At 46.3% G+C, this 26102-nt stretch overlaps 1 protein-coding gene across 7 annotated transcripts in view; it reads left to right on the top strand.

Moving 5' to 3' along the window:
- The window catches only part of LOC125883904 (type II inositol 3,4-bisphosphate 4-phosphatase-like), a 45924-nt gene that overhangs the window by 4602 nt on the left and 15220 nt on the right, over positions 1-26102 (top strand). For 4 of the 7 annotated variants that reach the window (XM_049568530.1, XM_049568531.1, XM_049568528.1 and 1 more), the window contains exons 2-10: positions 12526-12688; positions 13326-13384; positions 13490-13571; positions 15493-15708; positions 15816-15863; positions 16025-16134; positions 16233-16352; positions 17988-18014; positions 24482-24561. In XM_049568530.1, the coding sequence (XP_049424487.1) occupies positions 12568-12688; positions 13326-13384; positions 13490-13571; positions 15493-15708; positions 15816-15863; positions 16025-16134; positions 16233-16352; positions 17988-18014; positions 24482-24561 (863 nt within the window). In that variant the 5' untranslated portion in view covers positions 12526-12567. Of the gene's footprint in view, positions 1-11223; positions 11358-11862; positions 11995-12525; positions 12689-13325; positions 13385-13489; positions 13572-15492; positions 15709-15815; positions 15864-16024; positions 16135-16232; positions 16353-17987; positions 18015-24481; positions 24562-26102 lie in introns of those variants that run through there. The other 3 variants (XM_049568527.1, XM_049568526.1, XM_049568532.1) reach the window with 3 other exon arrangements.

Consider the following 26102-nt stretch of genomic DNA (forward strand, 5'->3'; position numbering starts at 1 on the left):
CAAAAGTCAGCAGTAAAATCACTGGCACTCAGCAACTCTCGGAACTGTACAATAACCAGCTATCAAAGAAGGCAAAATCCATCATGTTCCTACAGCACTCACCCCCTGCATTCAGAATTATAGTTCCTGCCCTCTGGTTCCCGTCTCAGACAACCATTAGCCAAAACTAACAGATACAAATTCTCCTTCATACCCTCTGCCATCTCACTGCTTAACTCTGTACAGTACAGGTAGCATCATCATTAGTTCATATTTTATTCAAGTATGTGTTTTTATTTATTTAGTTATGACTGATTTTATGTGACTGTTGCCTTGTGTGTGTCAACCTTGTTGTTGTCGTTGTTTGTTGCTGTTGTTGTTATTGCTACTGCGGCAGAATCAATTGCCCCTCTGGGACAAATAAAGGTCTTGAATCTTGAATCTTGAATCTTGACTTTGTCGCCAGGTGGTGGAGGGGATGGTGGAAGGTGTGACACCAAGGTGAGATGCCTGCCAAGCAGCAGACCACACAGAGTCATTGCTGCATTTCCAACAACTTTTTAGCCACCACACTTGGGTGTTTTTTAGTGACTTGTCACTGTTTTTCTACCGGGGATAGTGCCACAAAACTGGTTGTCTTTTACCAAGACATCGCTGTTTCCTGCGGGGATAGCGCGATGAAAAGCGGCTGTTTTTTACTAAGACGTCGCTGTGTTTCCTGCGGGGATAGCGCGATGAAAAGCGGCTGTTTTTTACCAAGACATCGCTGTGTTTCCTGCGGGGATAGCGCGATGAAAAGCGGCTGTTTTTTACCAAGACATCGCTGTTTCCTGCGGGGATAGCGCGATGAAAAGTGGCTGTTTTTTACTAAGACGTCGCTGTGTTTCCTGCGGGGATAGCGCGATGAAAAGCGGCTGTTTTTTACCAAGATGTCGCTGTGTTTCCTGCGGGGATAGCGCGATGAAAAGCGGCTGTTTTTTACCAAGATGTCGCTGTGTTTCCTGCGGGGATAGCGCGATGAAAAGCGGCTGTTTTTTACCAAGACGTCGCTGTGTTTCCTGCGGGGATAGCGCGATGAAAAGCGACTGTTTTTTACCAAGATGTCGCTGTGTTTCTTGACGACGCAGTGCCACAAAACGTGGTTGTTTATTTACTGAGACATTGCTTCATTTCCTGCCAGCATAGTGCCACAAAACCCGGCTATTTTAGTCCTGAAATTCTGATATATTTAATTTCAAATAACTCCAAGTGTTATTTTGTATTTTAGGATTATTATCGCTTATTTGTTGTCGTTGGTTAAAGTTGAGCTGGTTTTGAATGCGTTTGAAATACATTAACTATATTTAACCTGTTTTAAATATTAAAAGCAACTTGTTTAACAATTTTTCATTTTTTTTTTATTTTAATCTATTTATTTTTTATTTTCACCAATGCTGGCTTCAGAGTTTCCTTTATGGATTAACAAGGATAGGAAGAAGATTCATTTTTATTTATTTTTCAAATTTTGAAAAACTACTTTCTTTTCTTGTATTTTTCTGTCACAAAGAAATAAAAAGTAAAGTAAAAAGTTCAATATGTCCCAATGTCTTATCTTCCACCCCTGGTTTTTAGAAACTCGTCATATGTTTTGTATGAAAACAATCTGTAAAATAAGGAACTACGAATGACACTAATGTAGTGGAGTAGAGGTACAATGGAAATACTCTAATAAAGTACAAGTACCTGAAAAATGTACTCACGTAAATTCACTTGGTGACATTCTACCACTGCTCTCCTACTCACTTTTAAAGACGCTTAAAGGCTCAAAAATTATCTGAAAGGACGTAAAGCGGAGACGACGTCCAGCAGTGTGAAGGTGCAGTTTGTGTATTTACAACACTGGAGCAACTCTTACCAACCAGCACCGCTCTGTCTTCTTGCTGCTTCTCTGGATCAGTGGAAGAAATGAGACACTTATATAATTAACACCAAATCAGCTACGTTTTAATTAACTCAGAAACGCATCAAAGAAATGCAGCAGTACAAGTGTTAGATTTTAGGCACCAGACTGCAGGCGTCTCAGCAGAGCTGGCTTTAAACAGGTGAGGTGTGATTGGATGATTGCTCACACCTGCATGTTCCACTCAGGACGATAGAAAGACAAAGGTCAGTGTGCTCGGGTCCTTTGTGTCAAACCAAGACGAGATAAAGGAGGAAAACCTCCAGAAAATAATGAATGCATGTATTTCTGTAGATGGAACATTGTTCTGTGTGAAAACACTCAGACAAGAAGAGTGTGGGAGACGTATTAGATTAAGTAAAAGTCCAGAATAAAAGTACAGAAGTATCAGCAAAATATTCCTGAAGCACCAAAAGTACAGATTATACAAAGTTGCTCATTTCAGATTGATGCATATAAGTATTTGTGGGTCCTCACCAAGATATTCAACCTGTCCCTGACACAAGCCACCATCATCCCTGTCCCCAGAGAGCCAACAGTCACAGGCCGACAGCTCTAACAGCTGTAGTCAAAGCCAGCCTTCCTCCAACCTTTGAACCTCATCAGTTTGCTTACAGAGCAAACAGATCTACTGATGACGCCATTGCCACAGCCCTCCACACAGCTCTGCACCGCCTTGGCTAACTACGTCACGATGCCTTTTGCTGATCACAGTTCAGCCGTCAACGTCATCATCCCCGACATCGAAGACTTGCTCACTAACCGGCCACAAACAGGCCCTCACTGTTCCTCCACCTTGGGTTGTGTGCCAAACCCACTCCTACACAACACCAACACCATCATTAAGTTTGCTGATGACACCACTGTGGCTCGTACGTGGTGGAGATGAGTCGGCGTGTAGAGATGAGATCCAGAGGCCGTCTGTCAACACCAGCAAAAATAAAGAACTGATCATAGACTTCAGGAGACGCCGAGCGGAACCTGCCCCCCTTCAACATCAATGGGGACAGGGTGGAGAAGGTCTCCACCTTAAAGCTCTTGGGGTTGCAAATCTCTGAGGACCTCCGCTCCGAAGTCCTTGAGATCCGATGCTTGGGCGGTGACATGCGGTGTCAGAAGAACAACAAAAGAAGGCATTCTTCAACGTCGCCGTGATATGTGTTCGGTTGCCGTTATAGTTTCATGGTGCCTGGCAGCGTCAGGGGGAAACACAGCAAGACAAGGACAAAAGTTATGGCAGCAAAAGTCCGAGAAGGTAGGGGCGGGAGCGGTGGTGGATGGGTCCGCCAAACACCAACTTTCACCTGATGAAACGGGCGTGTTGGTGAACCCAAATGCAGTACCAGGCTCGCAGGAATAGTTGGTAATGACTTTTATTAGCACCACAGCAAACAGGGAATGCAGCAGGCAGAATAAACACAGGATAAAGTTCGTTCTTCGGGCAAGTTGCCCTAACACAGTCTCTGAAGCACAGATAAGGGGGAGAGAAGCGGCTGGGCTCAGTCACGGAACCGAGGGGAAGCTCCAGAGCCCCCGGTTCCACACAGTTCAAAACTCTTTCACAGAGAGGAGAAGAGATGTAGCTTACGGCAGCCGAAGGTGGCAAGGCAGGCGCTCCGTAGGCTGAAATGCCGGCTGATCGAGCTGAGAAGCCGACGAGGAGTGAGCTGAGGCGAGGTCGGGAGCCGGTGTGGGGGTCGTAGCCAGAAGAGCCGTCAGCGAAGGCAGAAGCACCGTTGAGGAGCAGGCAGGAGAGTTGACGAGGCCGGGCGGAGGAGTCGAGACCAGACGAGCAGGCAGAAACCAGAGACGCTGAAGCAAAGCACGAGGTCGGGGACAGAAGGCAGGTGAGTTTACCGGGAGGCAGACGAGGAGAGCAGGTCGGGGACAGGCAGAGTTGGCACCGGGAGATCAGGCAGAGAAGAACGCTGGAGAGTCTCGCGCATAATGCAGAAGAACAATCTGGCAGTGAGTGAAGGTGCTGGAGTGGCTTATATGCAGGCCTGATTGCAATGAGCTGCAGCTGTGAGGCAGGTGAGCAGAGTGGCCTGATGAAGTGGGCGTGGCTGGCAGGTAGAGTGGAGCAGAGGGTGGGAGAGTGGAAAACTACTGCAGCAGTGTTGCAGGAGAGGACTGAGAGACAGGGATTGTGACAGAACCCCCCCCTCAAGGGACGGCTCCTGACGTCCCAAACAGTTCCAGAGGAGCCGGGTGGGTGGCGGGGGCCTGGAGGAGGGCTAAAATTCCTCAGAGGCCTCCGTCCCAGTCTCTTCATCCTCTGAGGCCGATCCCTCCTCCTCCTCCTTAGACCCAGATGCCTCAGATGCAGGAGGAGACTGAGGGTCAGTGTTGGGGCCACCTTGTGCAGAGGTGAAGTTGGAGGGCTGGTCAGGGTGTTGGCGATGGAACTCCCTGATGAGCCGTGCGTCCAGGATCTGACGGGCTGGAACCCATGACCGCTCCTCCGGACCGTATCCCTCCCAGTCGACGAGGTATTGCAGGCCTCTCCCACGACGACGAGAGCGTAACAGGCGGTGCACCGTGTAAGCAGGGGCCCCGTCAATGATGCGAGGAGGTGGAGGTGGCTGGGAGGCAGGCTGCAGGGGACTCTCTCGGAATGGCTTGATCCTGGAGACATGGAAGGTAGGATGGATCCGCATGGTGCGGGGCAGCTTGAGCCGAACCGCCACAGGGTTCACTACCTTCTCGATGGGGAACGGCCCAATAAACTTGGGGGCCAATTTCTTTGACTCCACCCTCAGAGGAAGGTCTCGAGTTGACAGCCACACTCTTTGTCCCACCTGGTAGGGGGGAGCCTGGGAGCGACGGCAGTTGGCGGCCGTCGTGTACCGGTCAGCGGCTCGTAGGAGGGCCGTCCGAGCCTGCGTCCAGGTCCGGCGGCAACGGCGAATAAAGGCCTCCACAGAGGGGCAGACAGTCTCTTTCTCCTGCGCAGGAAACAGGGGAGGTTGGTAGCCATAGGCGCACTGAAATGGAGATAGCCCGGTGGCAGAGCTGATGAGGGTGTTGTGGGCGTATTCCACCCACAGCAGTTGAGTGGACCACGAAGCAGGGTGCTTGGAAGCCATGCAGCGGAGCGTCTCCATCTCCTGGTTCATCCTCTCGGACTGGCCGTTGGATTGGGGATGAAACCCGGAGGACAGGCTGGTAGAGGCTCCCAGAAGGCGGCAGAATTCCCTCCAGAAAGCAGAGGTGAACTGGGGGCCTCGGTCTGAGACCACGTCGGATGGGAGGCCATGGAGCCGGAACACGTGCTGCAGAACCAGTTCAGCGGTTTCTTTGGCCGAGGGGAGCTTGGCCAGGGGCACGAAATGAGCCATCTTGGTGAACCGGTCCACTACTGTCAGGATGGTGGTGTAAACTCCTGACAGTGGCAGCCCAGTAACAAAGTCTAATGAGATGTGGGACCAGGGTCGGTGGGGCACAGGCAGAGGGTGCAGGTGCCCGGCAGGAGCCCGGCGTGGAGCCTTGTTCTGATTGCAGACTGGGCATGCATTCACAAAGTCTCTGATGTCTTCGTCCATGGAGGCCCACCAGAACCGCCGCTGCAGAACCTCCTTAGTGCGGAGAATTCCGGGATGACAGGTGAGTCGGGAAGCGTGGGCCCACTGCAGAACCTCAGACCTTAGCTGCTGGGGGACGAATAGGCGGTCTTGGGGGCAGGAGCTGGGCCCCGGCTGGTCCTCCAACGCAGCTCTCACCCGCTCCTCCACCTCCCAGGTGAGAGTGGCCATCAGATGAGAAGCGGGAAGGATGTTGTCTGGACTGGAGGGACCCTCCTCCCGATCATGAATTGCCGGGACAGGGCGTCAGGTTTTACGTTGCGGAGCCCGGCCGGTAGGAGAGGGTAAAACAGAATCTGGCGAAGAACAGAGCCCACCGGGCCTGACGGGAGTTCAGTCTCTTAGCAGAGCGGATGTACTCCAGATTCTTGTGGTCGGTCCAAACGAGGAAGGGGGTCTTGGATCCCTCCAACCAGTGGCGCCACTCCTCCAGTGCCAGCTTCACCGCCAATAGTTCTCGGTTCCCGATGTCATAATTCATCTCCGCTGGAGACAGACGCCTGGAGAAAAAGGCACAGGGGTGTAGTTTCTGGTCCTTGGCAGAACGCTGAGAGAGCACGGCCCCTACCCCCACATCAGAGGCGTCGACTTCCACGACGAACTGTCTCTCGGGGTCAGGGATCAGAAGGATGGGGCCGAGGTGAAACGCCTTCAGGAGCTGGAACGCCTCCTCGGCAGCTGAAGTCCAGCGGAAAGGGACCTTGGAGGAGGTGAGGGCGGTGAGAGGTGCTGCCACTGTGCTGTAGCCCCTGATGAACCTCCTGTAGAAGTTGGCGAACCCCAAAAAGCGTTGCAGCTGCTTGCGAGAGTCAGGAACAGGCCAGGAGGTGACGGCTGAGACCTTAGCGGGGTCCATCTCCATGCGGTCCCGGCCAATGATGTAGCCCAGGAAGGAGACCGAGGAGGCATGGAACTCACATTTCTCGGCCTTGACAAACAGGGCGTTCTCTAGCAGGCGTTGCAGCACCGTCTGGACGTGGAGGATGTGTTCCTGCTTGGACCGGGAGAAGATCAGGATATCGTCAGGTAGACGAACACGAACTTGTTGAGCATATCTCTCAGCACATCGTTGATGAGGGCTTGGAACACTGCCGGGCATTGGTCAGCCCAAACGGCATCACCAGATATTCGTAATGTCCTGTGGGGGTGTTGAAGGCCGTCTTCCACTCATCCCCCTCTCGAATCCGCACCAGATGGTAGGCGTTGCGGAGATCCAGCTTGGTGAAGACGGTGGCCCCTTGGAGCAGCTCGAAAGCTGAGGCGATGAGGGGGAGAGGATAGCGGTTCTTCACCGTGATGTCGTTCAGACCTCGGTAATCGATGCACGGCCTCAGAGACCCATCTTTCTTGTCAACGAAGAAAAATCCTGCCCCAGCAGGTGACGAGGAGGGTCGAATGATTCCGGCGGCCAGGGCATCGCTGATGTAGGTCTCCATGGCCTCCCTTTCAGGTGCGGACAGGAGTAAAGACGGCCCTTGGGGGGTACAGAGCCGGGAAGGAGGTCGATGGCGCAGTCGTAGGGCCGATGTGGGGGCAGAGATGTGGCTCTTGCCTTACTGAACACCTCCCGGAAGTCGTGGTAGTCCGAGGGCACCATGGAGAGATCAGGGATGGAGCAGGGGCTGGCAGACGGCGTGGGGGCCCCCGTCGGTCTGAGGCAGATCTGCTGACAGGAGGGGCTCCATCCCAGGATGGACCCCGTGGACCAGTCTATATGGGGTTGTGGCTTAGAAGCCAGGGATAGCCGAGGATGAGAGGAAGATTGGGAGACCTCAGGATATGAAACCGGATGGTTTCATGATGGGTGCCCGACAGGAGCATAGAGATGGGGGCGGTCTGATGGGTGACAGTTCCCAGGAGATGACCATCCAGAGCGCTGGCCGGCATGGGGCAAGGGAGAGGATCTCGGCTGATGTCCAGTTGGCGGGCGAGTTCCTCGTCCATTAGGTTGACGTCTGCCCCAGAGTCGATGAAGGTAGCGAGGGTGTGGGACCCCCCTACCAGCAGGAGCTGGACGTGGAACAGAGGTCGTGGGCTAGGGGCAGAGATTTCCCCGGCGTCGTCGCTCTCGCTCCTCCGGTGTTAGGCTGGTCCGTCCCACCTGCATGGGCTCCGTCCCTCCATGTATGGGTTCAGGAGGTGGGACAGGAGGGGCTGGGAACCGTCGTTGACGGAAAGATGGCCGGTGATCCCCTCCCTCGTGGCGTTGTTCCCTCCTCCTTGCCTGAATCCGCCTGTCCAGCCTCGTGGTCAACTCGATGAGTCCGTCCAGGGAACTGGGGAGGTCGAACGAAACCAGCTCATCCTTCACGTACGGAGCCAGCCCGTTGAGGAAGGCGTCACATTGGGCGGCGGCGTTCCAATCACTGAGACGAGCCCGGTCCTGAAGTCAATGGCGAGTCAGCAACTGTCCGATCCCCTGCCTCTGGCTCCTGAGACCCCCTGGAGCATCAGGCCCCAGGGAATCGGGACCAAACACCTTGCGCAGCTCCTCTGAGAAAGCCTGGAAAGAGGCGCAGGCTGGTGTGCCTCTCTCCCACTCTGCCGTTCCCCACAGACGTGCTCTTCCAGTGAGGTGGTTGATGGCGAAGGCGACTCTAGCCCCCTCTGTGGCGAAGGTATGAGGTTGCAGGGCGAACAGAATGGAACAGTTTGTCAGGAAAGGGTTACAGCCCTCAGGGTCCCCTGCGTAGCGTTCTGGCGCCCCCACCCGGGGCTCGGGTGCAGTACTGGAGGGCGGCCCCGGGGTCGTAGCAGGAGGGGCTGGAGCCGCAGCAGGAACGGCGTGTGGTGGCCGCCATCTGTTGCACCTGGACGGCTAGCGAGGTTAGCGCTCGTTCCAGAGCAGACGCCGACTGACGAGCCTCCGCCGCGTTAGAGGCTAACTGAGCCTCATGCTGCTGGAGCATGCCCTCCACCCGGGCTAGGCGAGACTGAGGTGAAGCGGGGTCTGCTGGGTCCATTTCTGGCCAGATTGTACTGAAACGGGCGTGTTGGTGAACCCAAATGCAGTACCAGGCTCGCAGGAATAGTTGGTAATGACTTTTATTAGCACCACAGCAAACAGGGAATGCAGCAGGCAGAATAAACACAGGATAAAGTTCGTTCTTCGGGCAAGTTGCCCTAACACAGTCTCTGAAGCACAGATAAGGGGGAGAGAAGCGGCTGGGCTCAGTCACGGAACCGAGGGGAAGCTCCAGAGCCCCCGGTTCCACACAGTTCAAAACTCTTTCACAGAGAGGAGAGGACATGTAGCTTACGGCAGCTGAAGGTGGCGAGGCAGGCGCTCCGTAGGCTGAAACGCCGGCTGATCGAGCTGAGAAGCCGACGAGGAGTGAGCTGAGGCGAGGTCGGGAGCCGGTGTGGGGGTCGTAGCCAGAAGAGCCGTCAGCGAAGGCAGAAGCACCGTTGAGGAGCAGGCAGGAGAGTTGACGAGGCCGGGCGGAGGAGTCGAGACCAGACGAGCAGGCAGAAATCAGAGACGCTGAAGCAAAGCACGAGGTCGGGGACAGAAGGCAGGTGAGTTTACCGGGAGGCAGACGAGGAGAGCAGGTCGGGGACAGGCAGAGTTGGCACCGGGAGATCAGGCAGGAGAAGAACGCTGGAGAGTCTCGCATAATGCAGAAGAACAATCTGGCAGTGAGTGAAGGTGCTGGAGTGGCTTATATGCAGGCCTGATTGCAATGAGCTGCAGCTGTGAGGCAGGTGAGCAGAGTGGCCTGATGAAGTGGGCGTGGCTGGCAGGTAGAGTGGAGCAGAGGGAGGGAGAGTGGAAAACTACTGCAGCAGTGTTGCAGGAGAGGACTGAGAGACAGGGATTGTGACACCTGAGAGAGCAGTGTTCACGTCCCGTAAGATTCTAAAGCCAAACCCTGTTGTTTTCTCCTAAACCTAACCACGTATTTTTGTTGTTGAAGGAAAAAAAACATCAATTCAGTGTTGTACTGACGTAGTGCTTTTATTTTGAAAGAGACTGTATGTAAAGGCTTTCTGTTCTATTCCATTACTATAGTGTGGTGTTGATACTTTGATGCACAGTGAGTAAAATATCTGACACTTCCATGTAAATATAGATTTATGGCATTACTTTATGTTCCTTACTGTTTATCTCGTGTTGTGATATCAGGTACTCTGATGTGTTCAATTGCTTTTAAGCATTGTGTAACCGTTTATGGCAGAACAATATCACAATAAATCAAGTACGTCTTCACCGTGGTGTTGGGGATATTTTCTTGGCACACATGGGGCCCTTTACAACGTGAGCATTGTTTAAACATCACAGCCGACCTGGGTGTTGTTGCGCACCGTGTCCGTTCCTTTATGACCACAGTGTAAATCTTCTGACGGCTACTTCCAGCAGGATAACGCACCATGTCACTGAACTTAAATCCCACAGGGGGGCAGCGGTGTGGTCTCTGAAGCTTCAGCCCTGAATGTTTCAGGTTTGTCAGAATACCTTCATCTTTGTGTTATTTCTCTCAAGTCTCAGCTGGGAAATCAGCAGAATAAAAGCTCTTACTAGGGAAATATCACCATCTATAGGTCCACCCTAACATTGTAATGGGGGTTTGTTGTCTTGTGTGTGTGTTCTCTATTGTAAGGTTGATCGTTGTCTTTATTAGCTAAGCCAAGGGTGTCCAAACTTTTTTGAATGGGGGCCAGATAAAACTACGTGAAAATACCTGGGGGGCCAACTGATTCTCGCATCAAATGGCTTTTAAAAAAAAAAGAAATAAAGTGAGACAAATGCAACCATTTTTATCTTTTAATAAACTATTACTACATGATGCCTGTCTACAAACTGTATGATACTCTTATCATTGTGAGGTGAAGGGTAAAAATGCGAAGTGATCTTGCTCGATTAACCATTATTGTGTAAAGGGCCACATATGGTATATTTTGAAAGTCAAGCCGAGGGCCGATTAAAATTGGTCTGTGGGCCACAGTTGGCCCCTGGGCCAGACTTTGGACATCCTGAGCTAAGCCTTTTAGCACCGTCCCAATCAGCCAAAGCCTGTTTGGGTCAATGAAACAAAATAAAAACAGCTTGATATGAACACATTTTGATTTATTGTGGAGCAGTAGTACATTATTACAGAAGCGTATTGCATTCACTTGACAAATAAAAAAAGCCCTGTTTTTCGGAGGAATTTTTTCTGTTTTTTGGAGTAATTTATTTATTTTATTTTTCTGTTTTTCGGAGGAATTTTTTCTGTTTTTTTTGGAGTAATTTATTTATTTTTCTGTTTTTCGGAGGAATTTTTTCTGTTTTTTGGAGTAATTTATTTATTTTATTTTTCTGTTTTTCTGAGTAATTTTTTCTGTTTTTTGGAGTAATTTATTTATTTTTCTGTTGTTTTTTTGGTGTAATTTTTTTTGTTTTTTGTAGTAATTTCTTTATTTTTCTGTTTTTTTTGGTGTAATTTTTTTCTGTTTTTCTGAGTAATTTTTTTTCTGTTTTTTGGAGTAATTTATTTATTTTTCTGTTGTTTTTTTGGGTGTAATTTTTTCTGTTTTTCTGAGTGATTTATTTATTTTTCTGGGTTTTTTGGTGTCATTTTTTCTGTTTTTCTGAGTAATTTTTTTTCTGTTTTTCGGAGTAATTTATTTATTTTTCTGTTTTTTTTTGTGTAATTTTTTCTGTTTTTTTTCTGACTATTTTTCCCCTTGTTTTTCATGGTAATTTTTTTTCCTGAATGAGGAGACGAGATACTTAACTAATTACGTGCCTTACCCTTATTGATCCCATAGCTGAAATTGTCTAGGAGCAGGAGCACGGACGCATGAGCAGGAGTCACCATGGATGCAGGGGTCACTTGCAGGTGCCAGGTGGGAGCTTCTCGTGATATTTTGAAGTAAGTATCTTGTCTCCTCGTTTAGGAAAGTAAATGACCACGAAAAACAGAAAAAAATGACCACGAAAAACAGAAAAAATTACACAAAAAACAGAAAAATAAATAAATTACTCAGAAAAACAGGGCTTTTTTTTTTTATCTGTCAAGTGAATACAATACACTTCCGTACATTATAATCATGTTTCCGTCAAAGGTTTGTACAATCTGTTTGCTGTGACAATTTTATGACCTTTTGATGACATCTAGCCAAGGCTTATGCAATGCATGCTCAACTTCCGGTTTGAACCTTGCCCTCCACACATACCTGAGTGCATTCAAAAAGGTTTTACTCATTAGGTGAGTGAGAGAGAACATTCTGCTGTGTGCTTTATTAAAGAAGGTTTACTATTTAAATATAAATTATAAGTAAACAAATATACAGCAGATAAATACAAAAATTAAATCGTTTTGTCTGTTTACTCGTCGTCTCGCGACATCTTGTGGTTCGACTTGAACAGCGCAGGCGGGAGGACAGTCAGAGTTGAGCAGCTCTCGCGAGACTTGAGTGGTCCAAAGGTTTTCCACTATGGTTTCATCTCAAGACAAACAGCTGCTGGAAAAGTTGGTTTTAACCCCAGAAAGTTGCTTCATTCTGCCGGTAAGAGATGCCGATAAACACGCCTTAATGCTCAGATATTAGATGATACGCAGTTTACACCACACGAAGCTGTTTTTATTAATATTAACGTAGTTTTTTTTAAAGTTTACCCTCGTGTCAAGCAGGTAAGGTTAACGGTTTGTATGCTAGCAACTGTCATGGCAAGATAATCACGTACTGTGAGGCTAATGAAGACTTTAGGGTTTTGAATACAGCTGTTATTCTGTTTTCAATGAAGCTATTTAATTCATACTGTGTTTACGTTGTTACTAACTTCATTTAATGTTTATATATTTGCTATTTGTACATGTTACTCATGTATTCTCAGTCATTTTAAACATCACCAGCTTTACATTGTAACGACAACATTTTGTCATCATTGTTTAACATGGACAGAATATATGTATAATATCAACCAAATATCTTTAATGTTGTAGGTTAGAATAAAAGAATATGTACTTATCATTAACCACATGTCCTCAATACTGCCACACACTGCACATGTTTGCACTTTCCTGTGTATTCGTTCAGGCAGCGATGAAGATGAGAGACAGCTGATGTGCTCTGCGGAGGATGAAGATGAGGGCGATGAAGCTGAGGGTGAACCACAGCCAGCTGCTGTTCCTGTCCAGAGAGGAAACATCTGGAAACTTCCAGAGAGAGGGAGCGCTGAGAGTCGGACGACAGGAGAGAGGTCAGAGAGGTTCTGTCTCAGGAAGCGGGATCAGGGAAACTCTTGAGTTTTCCCTTTCACAAAGCCAGTCCGGCGTAACCCTGAGTCAGTTACTATGGCAACGTCTACATCTAACATGCATCTGAGCCTGAGGCTGAGCGTGTAGGTTGTGAGGTCTGTGTGAAAGACACAATTTCACCTCACACTCTTACACTTATCTACATTATCATCAAATTTTAGGTATTTTACTTTGAGTCTTTTCTTTATAACATCAGAGACACTGAACGCAGCAGAGAACCGAAACTCAAGAGTTTCTCAGCTCAGGCTCAGTCGGCATTAGGCTCAGAGTTTGATGAGCCTGCTTTGTGAAATAGGGCATCATCTCCTCTGTGTTCTACTCTCTCTTCAGTCCTCCTACATTCTCCTGTCGTCTTTCGTTGCCGCTTGTGTTCTGTGTTGCTCTGTTTGGTCTTCCTGTGTTCTCTTGTCTCCGATCCCTCGCTCTCGGCTGCCTTGCTCCGCGGCTCTTCGCCCTCCATCTATTTCCACCACCTGACTCACTCTGACTTTACTTCCTGGAACGTGTGCGTGTCCAAACAGCAGAACAACGGGCTCCATGTGTGTCTCAGTGGCAGTAAGCTTGTGTTCTCTGTCTCAGATCTCTGTGAGAGGTTCTGTCGGCTGAGAGGAAACCTGCTCTTCATCCTGAAGAAACAGGTGAGGAAGAGGGAGGTGTGTTCTTTCAACCTGGACGTGAGAGGAACATGTCAAGCATTAACCCACTGTGTGTGTGTGTGTGTGTGTGTGTGTGTGTGTGTGTAGGGTGGTAAACTAGAGGAGGTTCTGCTGTTGGAGAGATGTGAAGTGATGAAGCTTCCAGGTGACGACAGACGACTGGCTGTCAGTGAGTTACGCACCTGTTCTCCTCTGTTCTTTTTGGTTAACGTCTGAGTTTTGTTCTTTGTTTTTTTGTTCTCTCCTCTCCTGTCTTTTCTTCTTTCCTGTTATGTGCTGTTATTTTGTTCGTTCTCGTGTTTTCTCCTCTGCTCTGCTTTGCTCTCCTCCATCTTTTTTTGTCCCCTTCGATGTGATGTTCTCTCTCGTGCCTTTTTGTCGTTCCTTTCCGTGTTCTCTCTTTTTTGTCGTTTTCCTCTGCTTTTTTTTCTCTATATATATTTTATATACAGTACAGGCCAAAAGTTCGGACACACCTTCTCATTCAATGCGTTTTCTTTATTTTCATGACTATTTACATTGTAGATTCTCACTGAAGGCATCAAAACTATGAATGAACACATGTGGAGTTATGTACTTAACAAAAAAAGGTGAAATAACTGAAAACATGTTTTATATTCTAGTTTCTTCAAAATAGCCACCCTTTGCTCTGATTACTGCTTTGCACACTCTTGGCATTCTCTCCATGAGCTTCAAGAGGTAGTCACCTGAAATGGTTTTCCAACAGTCTTGAAGGAGTTCCCAGAGGTGTTTAGCACTTGTTGGCCCCTTTGCCTTCACTCTGCGGTCCAGCTCACCCCAAACCATCTCCATTGGGCTCAGGTCCGGTGACTGTGGAGGCCAGGTCATCTGCCGCAGCACTCCATCACTCTCCTTCTTGGTCAAATAGCCCTTACACAGCCTGGAGGTGTGTTTGGGGTCATTGTCCTGTTGAAAAATAAATGATCGTCCAACTAAACGCAAACCGGATGGGATGGCATGTCGCTGCAGGATGCTGTGGTAGCCATGCTGGTTCAGTGTGCCTTCAATTTTGAATAAATCCCCAACAGTGTCACCAGCAAAACACCCCCACACCATCACACCTCCTCCTCCATGCTTCACAGTGGGAACCAGGCATGTGGAATCCATCCGTTCACCTTTTCTCGTCTCACAAAGACACGGCGGTTGGAACCAAAGATCTCAAATTTGGACTCATCAGACCAAAGCACAGATTTCCACTGGTCTAATGTCCATTCCTTGTGTTTCTTGGCCCAAACAAATCTCTTCTGCTTGTTGCCTCTCCTTAGCAGTGGTTTCCTAGCAGCTATTTGACCATGAAGGCCTGATTGGCGCAGTCTCCTCTTAACAGTTGTTCTAGAGATGGGTCTGCTGCTAGAACTCTGTGTGGCATTCATCTGGTCTCTGATCTGAGCTGCTGTTAACTTGGGATTTCTGAGGCTGGTGACTCGGATGAACTTATCCTCAGAAGCAGAGGTGACTCTTGGTCTTCCTTTCCTGGGTCGGTCCTCATGTGTGCCAGTTTCGTTGTAGCGCTTGATGGTTTTTGCGACTCCACTTGGGGACACATTTAAAGTTTTTGCAATTTTCCGGACTGACTGACCTTCATTTCTTAAAGTAATGATGGCCACTCGTTTTTCTTTAGATAGCTGATTGGTTCTTGCCATAATATGAATTTTATATATTAACCTGACTTCTGCACAACACAACTGATGGTCCCAACCCCATTGATAAAGCAAGAAATTCCACTAATTAACCCTGATAAGGCACACCTGTGAAGTGGAAACCATTTCAGGTGACTACCTCTTGAAGCTCATGGAGAGAATGCCAAGAGTGTGCAAAGCAGTAATCAGAGCAAAGGGTGGCTATTTTGAAGAAACTAGAATATAAAACATGTTTTCAGTTATTTCACCTTTTTTTGTTAAGTACATAACTCCACATGTGTTCATTCATAGTTTTGATGCCTTCAGTGAGAATCTACAATGTAAATAGTCATGAAAATAAAGAAAACACATTGAATGAGAAGGTGTGTCCAAACTTTTGGCCTGTACTGTATGTTAGTGTAATGTCAGTGTGTGTGTGTGTGTGTTTAGTGTTTGACAGCGGTGACCCTCCGGTGTTCCTGGAGTCGAGCAGCTCTGCAGAGTGTGTGTCGTGGCTCCTCGTCCTCAGAGACGCCAACACTGAATCGTTGAGGCAACGCATCACACACCTCCGCACGCTCATCAACACACACACCACCGCCGGGCAACACACACACACTGCTGCAACGTGCAGCGGGGGAGATGAAAACCTGGAACATGCTGGAGGTACACGTGTGTGTGTGTATTTATTTACAGACACATTAAAACTTCAGTCAACGTTCAGTTTGCTGTTTTCACTGTGTGCTGATGTATTGTTGTTTTATGGCCACAAGGTGGAGTCGTGTCTGCTTCTAAAGTCTCTCCACTGCACCTCAGTGTAGGTACGTCACACACACACAGACACACACACACACAGACACACGCACACACACTTGTCCATGTCCTGTTTAGTTCTGTCGTGTTCTTTTATGCTTCCTATCCCACTGTGTTTGGTTCTCTCTGTTCCCCTCTCTGGTGTTTCACCATGCGCTCTGTCTCTCAGAGTTTCGAGGTGTGGTTGCTGTGGCAGCCAGCAGAGTCAAGGTACAAGTGTGTGTGATCGACACACACACTCACACAGTCAGGAAACACTGCTGCTGCAAGATAGTGGAGGTACACACACGCACACACACAAAAACACACACTTTGTGAGGACTTTGTAACATGCTTATCTGGCTGTATTTAAAAATGTGTGTGTCTGTGTGTCTCAGGGACCGGATGACAGTGTGTTCCTGACATCAGTGTGTTTCGGTGGCGACTGCCCACTTCATCATCACAGCAGGATCAAAGTCAGCGTTTACCACGCAGAGGAGCCAACGACACACACCACAGTAAGTGTGTGTGTGTGTGTGTGTGTGTGTTTGTAAGCAGGTGTGTGTATTTCTGCATAGTTTGTGTGTGTGTGTGAAAATTTGTGCCTATAAGAGGATTAGCGCGAAGGATGTGTAGATGTGTAAAACCAGCGGTGGTTGCTATTCAATACTCTCACACACACACACTCAATTCAGTTAATCTCACACACACACACACACACACACACACACACACACGAACACGCGCGCGCAGACACACACACACACACACACACACACACACAGTAAATCGAGGACAGCTTCAGAGAGAGAGAGTGCGATTTTAGATATTTCCGTTCTCTGCTTTTTTCCTTTCTGCCAAACTCGACCCTGACCGGCCTGCAGCTGCTTCCCTAATCTGCATATTTCCCATGATGCTGATGGGGTTTTAATCCCGTCGGCCATGACGAAAGAAGAGGAGGAGGAGGAGGAGGAGGAGGAAAAGGTGATGGAGGGAGCAGAGAGACACTCAGCTGGTGTTTTGGTCTTTTTTAGCTCTGTACGAATGACTGAAGCAGGATTTACATCTGCTGGATTATTTCGTCTGGTTTCCTCCTTTCCCCGCTTCAGTGGACGCTCCTGCTCCTCCTCTTCTTCTTCTTCTTCTTCTCTTTTTTTGTTCTGTTCTTTTATTTTCACAGACTGTAAATCCGTCATGTAGCAGGAAGACAACGAGAGAAACCGACTTTTAGCTGCCGCAGACCGACAGAGAGATTTATTTGTTTCTCTTGTGCAAAATTCAAGAGAACAATCAGCTTGAATTTCAGCGGTGCATTCAGGAGCAGAGGGAAAACTCTACGTTAAGTGTTGCATTCAGTGTCATAGGTCTTACTGTGCAGCTGCTCAGGTTGCTTCTCTTTGTATCAAACTTCAGCACTGTCCGAAAAACACTGACACGTTCTGGATGCTGCTTTTTTAAAGTCTGATCTTAAATTTGTAATTTTTGTTCAATCATTCTTCCATCAGACAGTTTGTGATTTCAGTCAGTTTTGCGAATTGTAGTTTGTTTAGTTTTGTTTTTTGAGATATTACACTTCTTTTCTTATAGTTTATAGTCTGTCTTTAAAGACATTAAGTGACATTTTAAGGGGAATATTTTTCCTTTTTTCTAAAAAAATATTTCTCCAGTTGAATTTTCTTGAATTTAAGAGCACAGCCTGTTTAAATATTTTTTATGTCTCTTATTTGAAGCTCACATTTTTGAAGGTATACTAGCTTACTATCTTTTACCCTTTTGTTTGTAATTTTTAAACAATATTTTAGTTTTTTTAATCTCCTAATAATTATTTATTAGATGTCCAGTGAAGCACTTTATGTTGCACATTTTTGCTGAGCGCGTGCCATCTTAGAAGAAGAATTTTATTTTGGTACCATTATCGGCTTTGAAAGCTGCAGGACTGAACAGGAAGTGTGAGCTGCACCCTTGAGATAAGCTTTTATTTCTGTGTTGAAGAAGAAGAAGTAGAAGTCGACATCGAGGTCTGCCGCTGATGTCAGAGAATATTAAGTAGAAAGGAGCAAACAGGAAGTAAACAGGAAGGAAGAGGCTGTTTATTTTTATTCCTGGGGATGCAGAGAGTGACGATGGCATTCAGCAAATGTTTCTGTCCACAGGGAGAGAACAGCTCCTCTGCTGGACAGGTAGGGAAGTGCGCACACACACACACACACACACACACACACACACACACTCAGAGTAAACATTCAGTAGAGTCTGACAGAATTGTTGGAGTGTACTTTGTATTTATGTGAGTGTGTCTAGGTTTGATGGGGATTAGCGTGTAATCTTAAAAGCCTCTTGTTTTGCTGAAGAACTCAATGAAGCAGATTAGCTCAGTGTGTGTTGGTTTGTGTGTGTGTTGTTGCTCAAAACCTCGGCTGCAAACGAGGAAATGTGGCAACAGTTTGTGTGTTTAACGTCTCAGTATCCTGTTTGTTTGTTTCCTTCTGTCTTTCTTTCTGTGGTTCTGTTTTTTTTAGCATCCCTGCAGTTTACACGACACATGAGGACTTTATTTTAGTCTGAATTTATTCCCTCTGTCAGGAGTGGGTGTCAGTGTGTCAGAAATTATGAGGGGTGTCTGCTGATTCCACCGAGTACGGAGGTACTACTGCTTGTACTCTGCGGACACAACTATTAGGCAAGTTGTGTTCCTGAGTATTCATTTTATGTTTGAACAAATAGAGTTAATAAACCTCAAAACTGAACATTTAAGAAAGGAAAAGTGAGTGCAGCAGCAGCAGCCTCCCAAATGCTGTTCAAAGAGGTGTAATGTCCTCCCTCATTGTCCTGCATAAAATTCATGGCCTTTTTGAATGATGTGGAGTTTCTCCTGTACCCCTGCTTGAAGAAAGTATCGTCTAAAAACTGGAAGTAGGTTTGGGAGTTGATTCTAAGACCATCTTCATCCTGAAAAGGTCCAACTCGTTCATCCGTAATAAAAGCAGCCCACACCAGTACCTCACCACCTCCACCTTGCTGGCGTCTGACTCGGAAGTGGAGCTCTGTGCCCAGTAGTAATCCAGCCACGGGTGACGGGTCCATCCAGAGTCACTCTCATTTCATCTGTCAGTAAAACCTTTGAAAAATCTGTCTTTAGATATTTCTCAGCCCAGTCTTGACATTTCAATTTATAAGTCATGTTCAGTGGTGGTTCTGTTTCAGCCTTCCTTACCTGGGCCATGTCTCTGAGCACTGAACAACTTGTGCTTCTCAACTCTCAAGGTAGGCTGCGTTTCTGGAATATGGCAGCACTGAAGGTTAATGGGTTCCTGGTAATAATAATATATACTAGTCCATACCCATTGGTAGCTTTGTCACCTTCTACCTATGCCAGTCCTCAATGCCTATGTGCAGTTTCACATAGATTGACCACGTCAGTGAGGAGAAAAACGTGGGACAGACAGAATGACTGACTGACAGAATGACACACTGACAGTTTCCTTGATTATGTACAGCATACCATACCATGACTTAGTCATACCAAACATTAGAAACAACACCAACATTGGTCCACAGGGGGAGCCACAGCGATCGGTCACATTTTAGCCATTTTGAAGCATTTTTCTGTTGTTATAGCGCCACCCAGTTGCCAATTAGAGTTAAATTTCTCCAGTCACCTTGAGGCGTCCTGTTCTACATATCTACCAAGTTTAGTAAAAATCCATATGGCGGTTAGGCCTAGATAAGAAATGAGCTCTCTAGCGCCCCCATTTTGTTTGATGGGGTCAATAATGGAGGGGTCCCCTCAGATTATGTGTGGTCATATGCCTACAAAGTTGCGTGGTGATGGGTGAAACCCTTGAGATGTTCTACACCTTTATGTGATGAGCCACGCCCTCCGCACTATTCATTGCCTTATAGAAGCTCAGTTTTAGGAAGTTTTCCAACTTTTGCCAAGAGGGAACTTTAGATATTGCTCCCTAGATTATGTTCATCCAGTTTCATGCCGATCGCTCAAACTTCCTAGGAAGAGATCCATTTGAAGTGCCTTTCAAAAAATTCAAAATGGCGGAAAATCTATATAAGCGGAAGTTATGGGTTCTTGAGGCAAATGTGTTCCTCATGAGGAGAGGCATCTCTGTGCAAAGTTTCATGTCTCTACGACATACGGGGCATGAGATATGCCCATTCAAAGTTTGCAACTTCAGTTGCTATAGCGCCCCCTTTGGCCAACTGATGTAATATTGCTTCATTCACATCCTCCCATGACCCTCTACCACTGTGCCAAATTTCACATGGATTGACCAAGTCAGTGAGGAGAAAAACGTGGAACAGACAGTATTAGTAGTAGTGATATAGAGGTACTTCTTGTAGTAGTAGTAGTAACAGTAGTTGTAGGACTGGAAAGGATTCCCTGTTAGTAAATGCAGAGATGACAGCAACTTTCGCTCCTCATCTGTGTAGTGGAGATTGAGGCCATGTTTACGTGAAAACAATCTGCTGAAAACAGAATCGTTTTCGTTTGGAAAAAAGTTCCTCGTTCAGACGACAACATTTTGATAACAATTGCCGTGCACACGGATCAGCAAAAATGGCCGCTGTAGTGTACATGTCAGGCCAGTAGTTGGCGGTATGACTTTGTAATGAAACATGAGCCTGTGCACATGTGCTTCCTTCTACAGTGAGGTGATGTATAGACAAAAAAAAAATGGCAACCGCGCAAACTAGTGACTGGAACGGTAACGTAAATGTGCGATAAGTCTCCGTTTTCAGAGGAGCTGCATATTGCAAGTGTGCGGTGCTGTTTCAAAAAACTCTGCTGTTGTGTAAATGATCAGCCAAAACGCAACTAAAGTTTACCGTTTTCAGTTGAGATCGTTGTTGTATAAACAGGGCCTTCGAGAAACACACGTCTGTGAGTTTGTGTGTCATAGGTCGTTGCCATGGTAATAAACGAGGGACACCTGGAGCAGTGGGGCAGAGAGCAGACAGCTGTTCTAATGGATTTAAAACCACTCAAACTCCTTTTCCCGCCAAAACCGTGAGTCCAATTGTCGACATATGGATACCACCAGAGACATGAGATTCTCCCGAACATGTAGATGTCCTGTTTGTGTTTGTAGTGTCAAAAATGTGATCCTGGTTGCAGGTTAGAAAAGTGTTGCCCCCAGCTCATTTAAAGAAATGTCTCACAAAATCATCTCTCCCTTCGCCAGGAGGCTCAGTAATAAGAAGTATGAGAAATATTAATTTGATATTTAAATTAATCTGCTGCTCAAACAATAAAGAATTTGCTTGTTTGGATAAAGCAAGAATTTGGAACACTTTTCATAATTTAGTGTTTTACTTCATTAACTTCAGTTTGATGTTCTGTACATGAGTGTGTGTGAGTGTGTGTTTGGTGATTTGAGTGCTTTTCTCTCGTCAAGGTAATCCTCTGATTATCGTCATAGCAACGAGTGGTTTTAGTGCTATTGCTGTAGGGATTTTTGGTACACGACCATGACCCCGGTGCTGATGAGTTTGTGTGCGTCAGAGAGAACGGGACATTCGATAATTAATATTACAGTACATAAAGAAGAAGCTTAACACTGTGTGACAGTTCTTTATGTAACTTTACATGCCATGGTAAAATGTACATGTACTCAGATACTCTTTGAGTGACTTGTACTTTACTGACAGTACTTCCTTTTCATGCCACCTGTGTTTCATAGAGCCAACAGAGACCCTCCATGAATCAATCAATCAATCAATCAATTTTATTTATAAAGCCCAATATCACAAATCACAATTTGCCTCACAGGGCTTTACAGCATACGACATCCCTCTGTCCTTAAGACCCTCACAGCGGATAAGGAAAAACTCCCCAAAAAAAACCCCTTTAACGGGGGAAAAAAAACGGTAGAAACCTCAGGAAGAGCAACTGAGGAGGGATCCCTCTTCCAGGACGGACAGACGTGCAATAGATGTCGTACAGAACAGATCAACATGATAAATTAACAGTAATCCATATGACACAGTGAGAGAGAGAGAGAGAGAGAGAGAGAGAGAGAGAGAGAGAGAGAGAGCGAGAGAGAGATATGCAGGTAATGACAGTATCTTACAACAACATTAATGGAAGTAATAATATTATAGTTATAGTTCTGGTTACTGAGGTACAATATGTTGAAAGTATGTATTAATACCTGGCAGTATACATGTGTGACAATAATCATATGTGTATAATAACAGAAGAAGTATGACTAATGACTAATGATGGCAGCAGCAGCAGGAGGCATCTGGCGGGACCACGGCAGCAGCACAACCACACACGTCACGCTGTCCAGGCACCGCTGTGATATGAGTTAATCTGAGAGACAGTGGAGCACAAAGGCTCGGAGAAGAAGCCGAGTTAGTGACATCCAGAATGGCCGGGTTAGCTAGATGCAGTAATAGGATACGAGAGAGAGAGAGAAGAGAAGGGGCCCGGTGTATTATAGAGGGGTCCACAGACTAGGCCTAAGTCAGCCTAACTAAGGGCTGGTACAGGACAAGCCTGAGCCAGCCCTAACTATAAGCTTTATCAAAGAGGAAAGTCTTAAGTCTAGTCTTAAATGTGGAGACGGTGTCTGCCTCCCGGACTGTAACAGGAAGATGATTCCACAGGAGAGGAGCCTGATAGCTAAAGGCTCTGGCTCCTGATCTACTTTTGGAGACGTTAGGGACCACGAGTAACCCTGCGTTCTCAGAGCGCAGTGTTCTGGTGGGATAATATGGCACTATGAGCTCTCTAAGATATGATGGAGCTTGACCATTTAGAGCTTTATAAGTTAACAGTAGGATTTTAAATTCAATTCTGGATTTTACAGAGCCAGTGCAGAGAAGCTAAAACAGGAGAGATATGATCGCGTTTCTTAGTTCCTGTTAGTACACGTGCTGCTGCATTCTGAATTAGCTGGAGAGTTTTTAAGGACTTACTAGAGCTACCTGATAATGAGAGTTACAATAATCCAGCCTTGAGGTAACAAAAGCGTGGACCAATTTTTCTGCATCTTTTGGTCAGGATAGGCCTAATTTTACGCAATATTACGCAGATGAAAAAATGCAGTCCGTGAGGTTTGCTTTAAATGAGAATTAAAGACAAATCTTGATCAAATGTTACTCCGAGGTTTCTTACGGTAGTGGCAGGGGCCAGAGCAATGCCATCTAGAGAAACTATGTCATCAGATAAAGAGTCTCTGAGTTGTTTGGGGCCAAGAACAATAACTTCAGTTTTGTCTGAATTTAACATCAGGAAATTGGTGCTCATCCAAGTTTTTATGTCTTTAAGGCAATTATGGAGTTTAGTTAATTGATTGCTTTCTTCTGGCTTCATTGATAAATACAACTGAGTATCATCCATAACAATGGAAATTTATAGAGTGATTTCTAATGATGTTACCTAACGGAAGCATATATAGAGTAAACAGGATTGGTCCGAGCACAGAACCTTGCGGAACTCCAAAACAAACTTTGAAATGCGTAAGGATGGTTCATTGCGACGTCAACAAATTGAAAACGATCAGATAAATAAGATTTAAACCAGCTTAGTGCTGAACCTTTTAAGCCAATTAAGTGATCCAGTCTCTGCAGCAGAATTTGATGGTCAATTGTGTCAAACGCCGCACTAAGATCTAATAAAACAAGTACAGAGACGAGTCCTTTGTCTGAAGCAATCAGAAGGTCATTTGTAATTTTAACTAGAGCTGTCTCAGTGCTATGATGCACTCTAAATCCTGACTGAAATTCCTCAAATAAATTATTATCCTGGAGAAAATCACACAGCTGGTCTGCGACTACTTTCTCAAGGATCTTTGACATAAAGGGAAGATTAGATATTGGTCTATAGTTGGCTAACACCTCTGGATCCAGGGTGGGCTTTTTAGTAGAGGTTTAATTACAGCTACCTTAAAAGACTGTGGTACATAGCCTGTTAATAAGGATATATTGATCATATCTAATATATGAGTGTTAACTATAGGTAAGACCTCCTTAAGTAGCCTAGTTGGGATGGGGTCTAAGAGACACGTTGATGATTTGGATGAAGAAATCACTGCAGTCAATTCTTGAAGAGAAATTGGGGAGAAGCAATCTAAATATATATTAGATTTTACAGCTGTGTTTGAGGTTAGATAGGTACTATCTGAGGGCAGGAGGTCATGAATTTTGCCTCTAATAGTTAGAATTTTGTCATTAAAAAAGCTCATAAAATCATTACTGCTAAGGGCTAAGGGAATACAAGGCTCAATAGAGCTCTGACTCTCAGTCAGCCTGGCTACAGTGCTGAAAAGAAACCTGGGGTTGTTCTTATTGTCTTCTATTAGAGCTGAGTAATAGTTTGCTCTGGCATTGCGGAGGCCCCTCTTATAAGTTTTGAGACTGTCTGTCCAGATTAAACGAGATTCTTCCAGTTTGGTTAATCGCCAATTCCTTTCAAATTTTCGCGATATTTGTTTTAACTTACGGGTTTGAGAGTTATACCAAGGAGCGAACTTTCTTTGCTTTTTTAACTTCTTTTTAAGAGGAGCTACAGAGTCGAGCGTTGTGGGTATAGGCTGGATTACTGCTGGATTAGAGCAGGGAAATGTACACAGGGTGCCGAAACAGACCGACGGTTTAACACTCTGTGACTCTCTGTCTCTTGTAGAGGAGCTTCCTGGGTTTCACCTCCTTCTCCATCAGAGATCTGCTCAGGTCCAAAGAGCCTCACATCTCCCTCAGCCTCAGGTAAACACACTCTCTCCTTCTGTTACTATAAACCATGCAGTGATATATTGGCAGAAATGGTATATGATATAATAAGCATGTTCAGACCAAAGATTCACAATGCTCCAGCCCTGCCGAGCCCCCTGTTTCTGTCCTCACAGCATGACGGTGTCGGACAGTGGGTCACTGCTGCTCGCTGTATGTGCTTATGCCCCGCCCACACACACATTCTCACTGAGCTTCCTTCATTCCAATATCCTTCCTTGACTCCTCTGTCCTCCATGCTCAATCACTTGACCCAGAAAATGATTGACACCCGCCATCTTGAGGGACGTCTCAATTTGTTAAAGGCGCTCCGAGGATTCGAAGAGTCGAGGAGAGAGGAGGCTTTCAGAGGGGAGGGAAGCAAGGATACATGAGTGCAGTCTTCACTGAAGTCTTTTATTGACCCAAAAAACTCCCTCCTGATGTCCGACAGCCAGAGCTCGGACATCAGGAGGGAGCTCATAGTAGAGCCGCTGCTCCTTCGCGTTGAAGGGGTCAGTTTAGGTGGTTCGGGCATCTGATCAGGATCCTTCTAGGCGCCTCCCGTTAGAGGTGTTTAGGGTACGTCCCACTGGTAGGAGGCCCCGGGGCAGACCCAGAACACGCTGGAGGGATTATATATCTCATCTGGCCTGGGAACACCTTGGGGTGCCCCAGGAGGAGCTGGGGAGAAGGATGTCTGTTGTGCTTTGCTTGGCCTGCTGCCCCCACAACCTGCCCCAGATGGAGGTTTGTATACATGTTGTTTCTATAGCTGCTGATAAAGCCTCCTGTCAGCTGCCGCTGTCATCACAAACTTATATCGCTTCATGTGACGCTCTAAAGGAAAAAAACGTCTCATTTGGGTTGGGTTTCTGTGAAGTGCTATAAAGTTAGGTTGATTCAAAACACACATTAAACACACATTAAACATGGCTTAATAGAGACAGTTTCAAACACAAATCAGCTTCACTATAACTAGCAGCATTCACAGACAAACACTTGACTCTATCTGGACACATTTTCCCCACAAATACAACATGCTAATGCTTTTAGCTCAAGTCTATGGCATTTTACATTGTATAAGTTAGCCTAGCAGCTAGCGGACTTTTCCTCTACTCATATGAAGCCAGGGACAACAGCAACATGCAACAAAGTTAACGTTACAAAATTCAGCTCCTTTACAGCTCACAAGGTTCACAAGGATACTAAACACATTTTCCAAACAAATATAACATGCTAATGTTGTTAGCACAAGCCTATGGCATTTTACATTGTATAAATTAGCCTAGCGACTAGAGATTTCCTTTACTCATATGAAACCAGGATGAATCACACACAACACTTAAAATGCTATTTTTGTGGAGGCTTTATTGTCTTCACAATTTATTGTTTCTTATCTGTGAAATTAAAGTAAATAAAGTTTTGTTTCCACTGAGGGAAATGGTTTCAGCTTACAGAAACGTCACTGCGACGTGTAGCTACATTTCTGGGGAAGAGCACGCCAGGCTACAGTGTAGGCTCTACGTCAACGCAGC

The sequence above is a fragment of the Epinephelus fuscoguttatus genome, linkage group LG23 (assembly GCF_011397635.1).
Source record: "Epinephelus fuscoguttatus linkage group LG23, E.fuscoguttatus.final_Chr_v1".
Lineage (NCBI taxonomy): Eukaryota > Metazoa > Chordata > Actinopteri > Perciformes > Serranidae > Epinephelus > Epinephelus fuscoguttatus.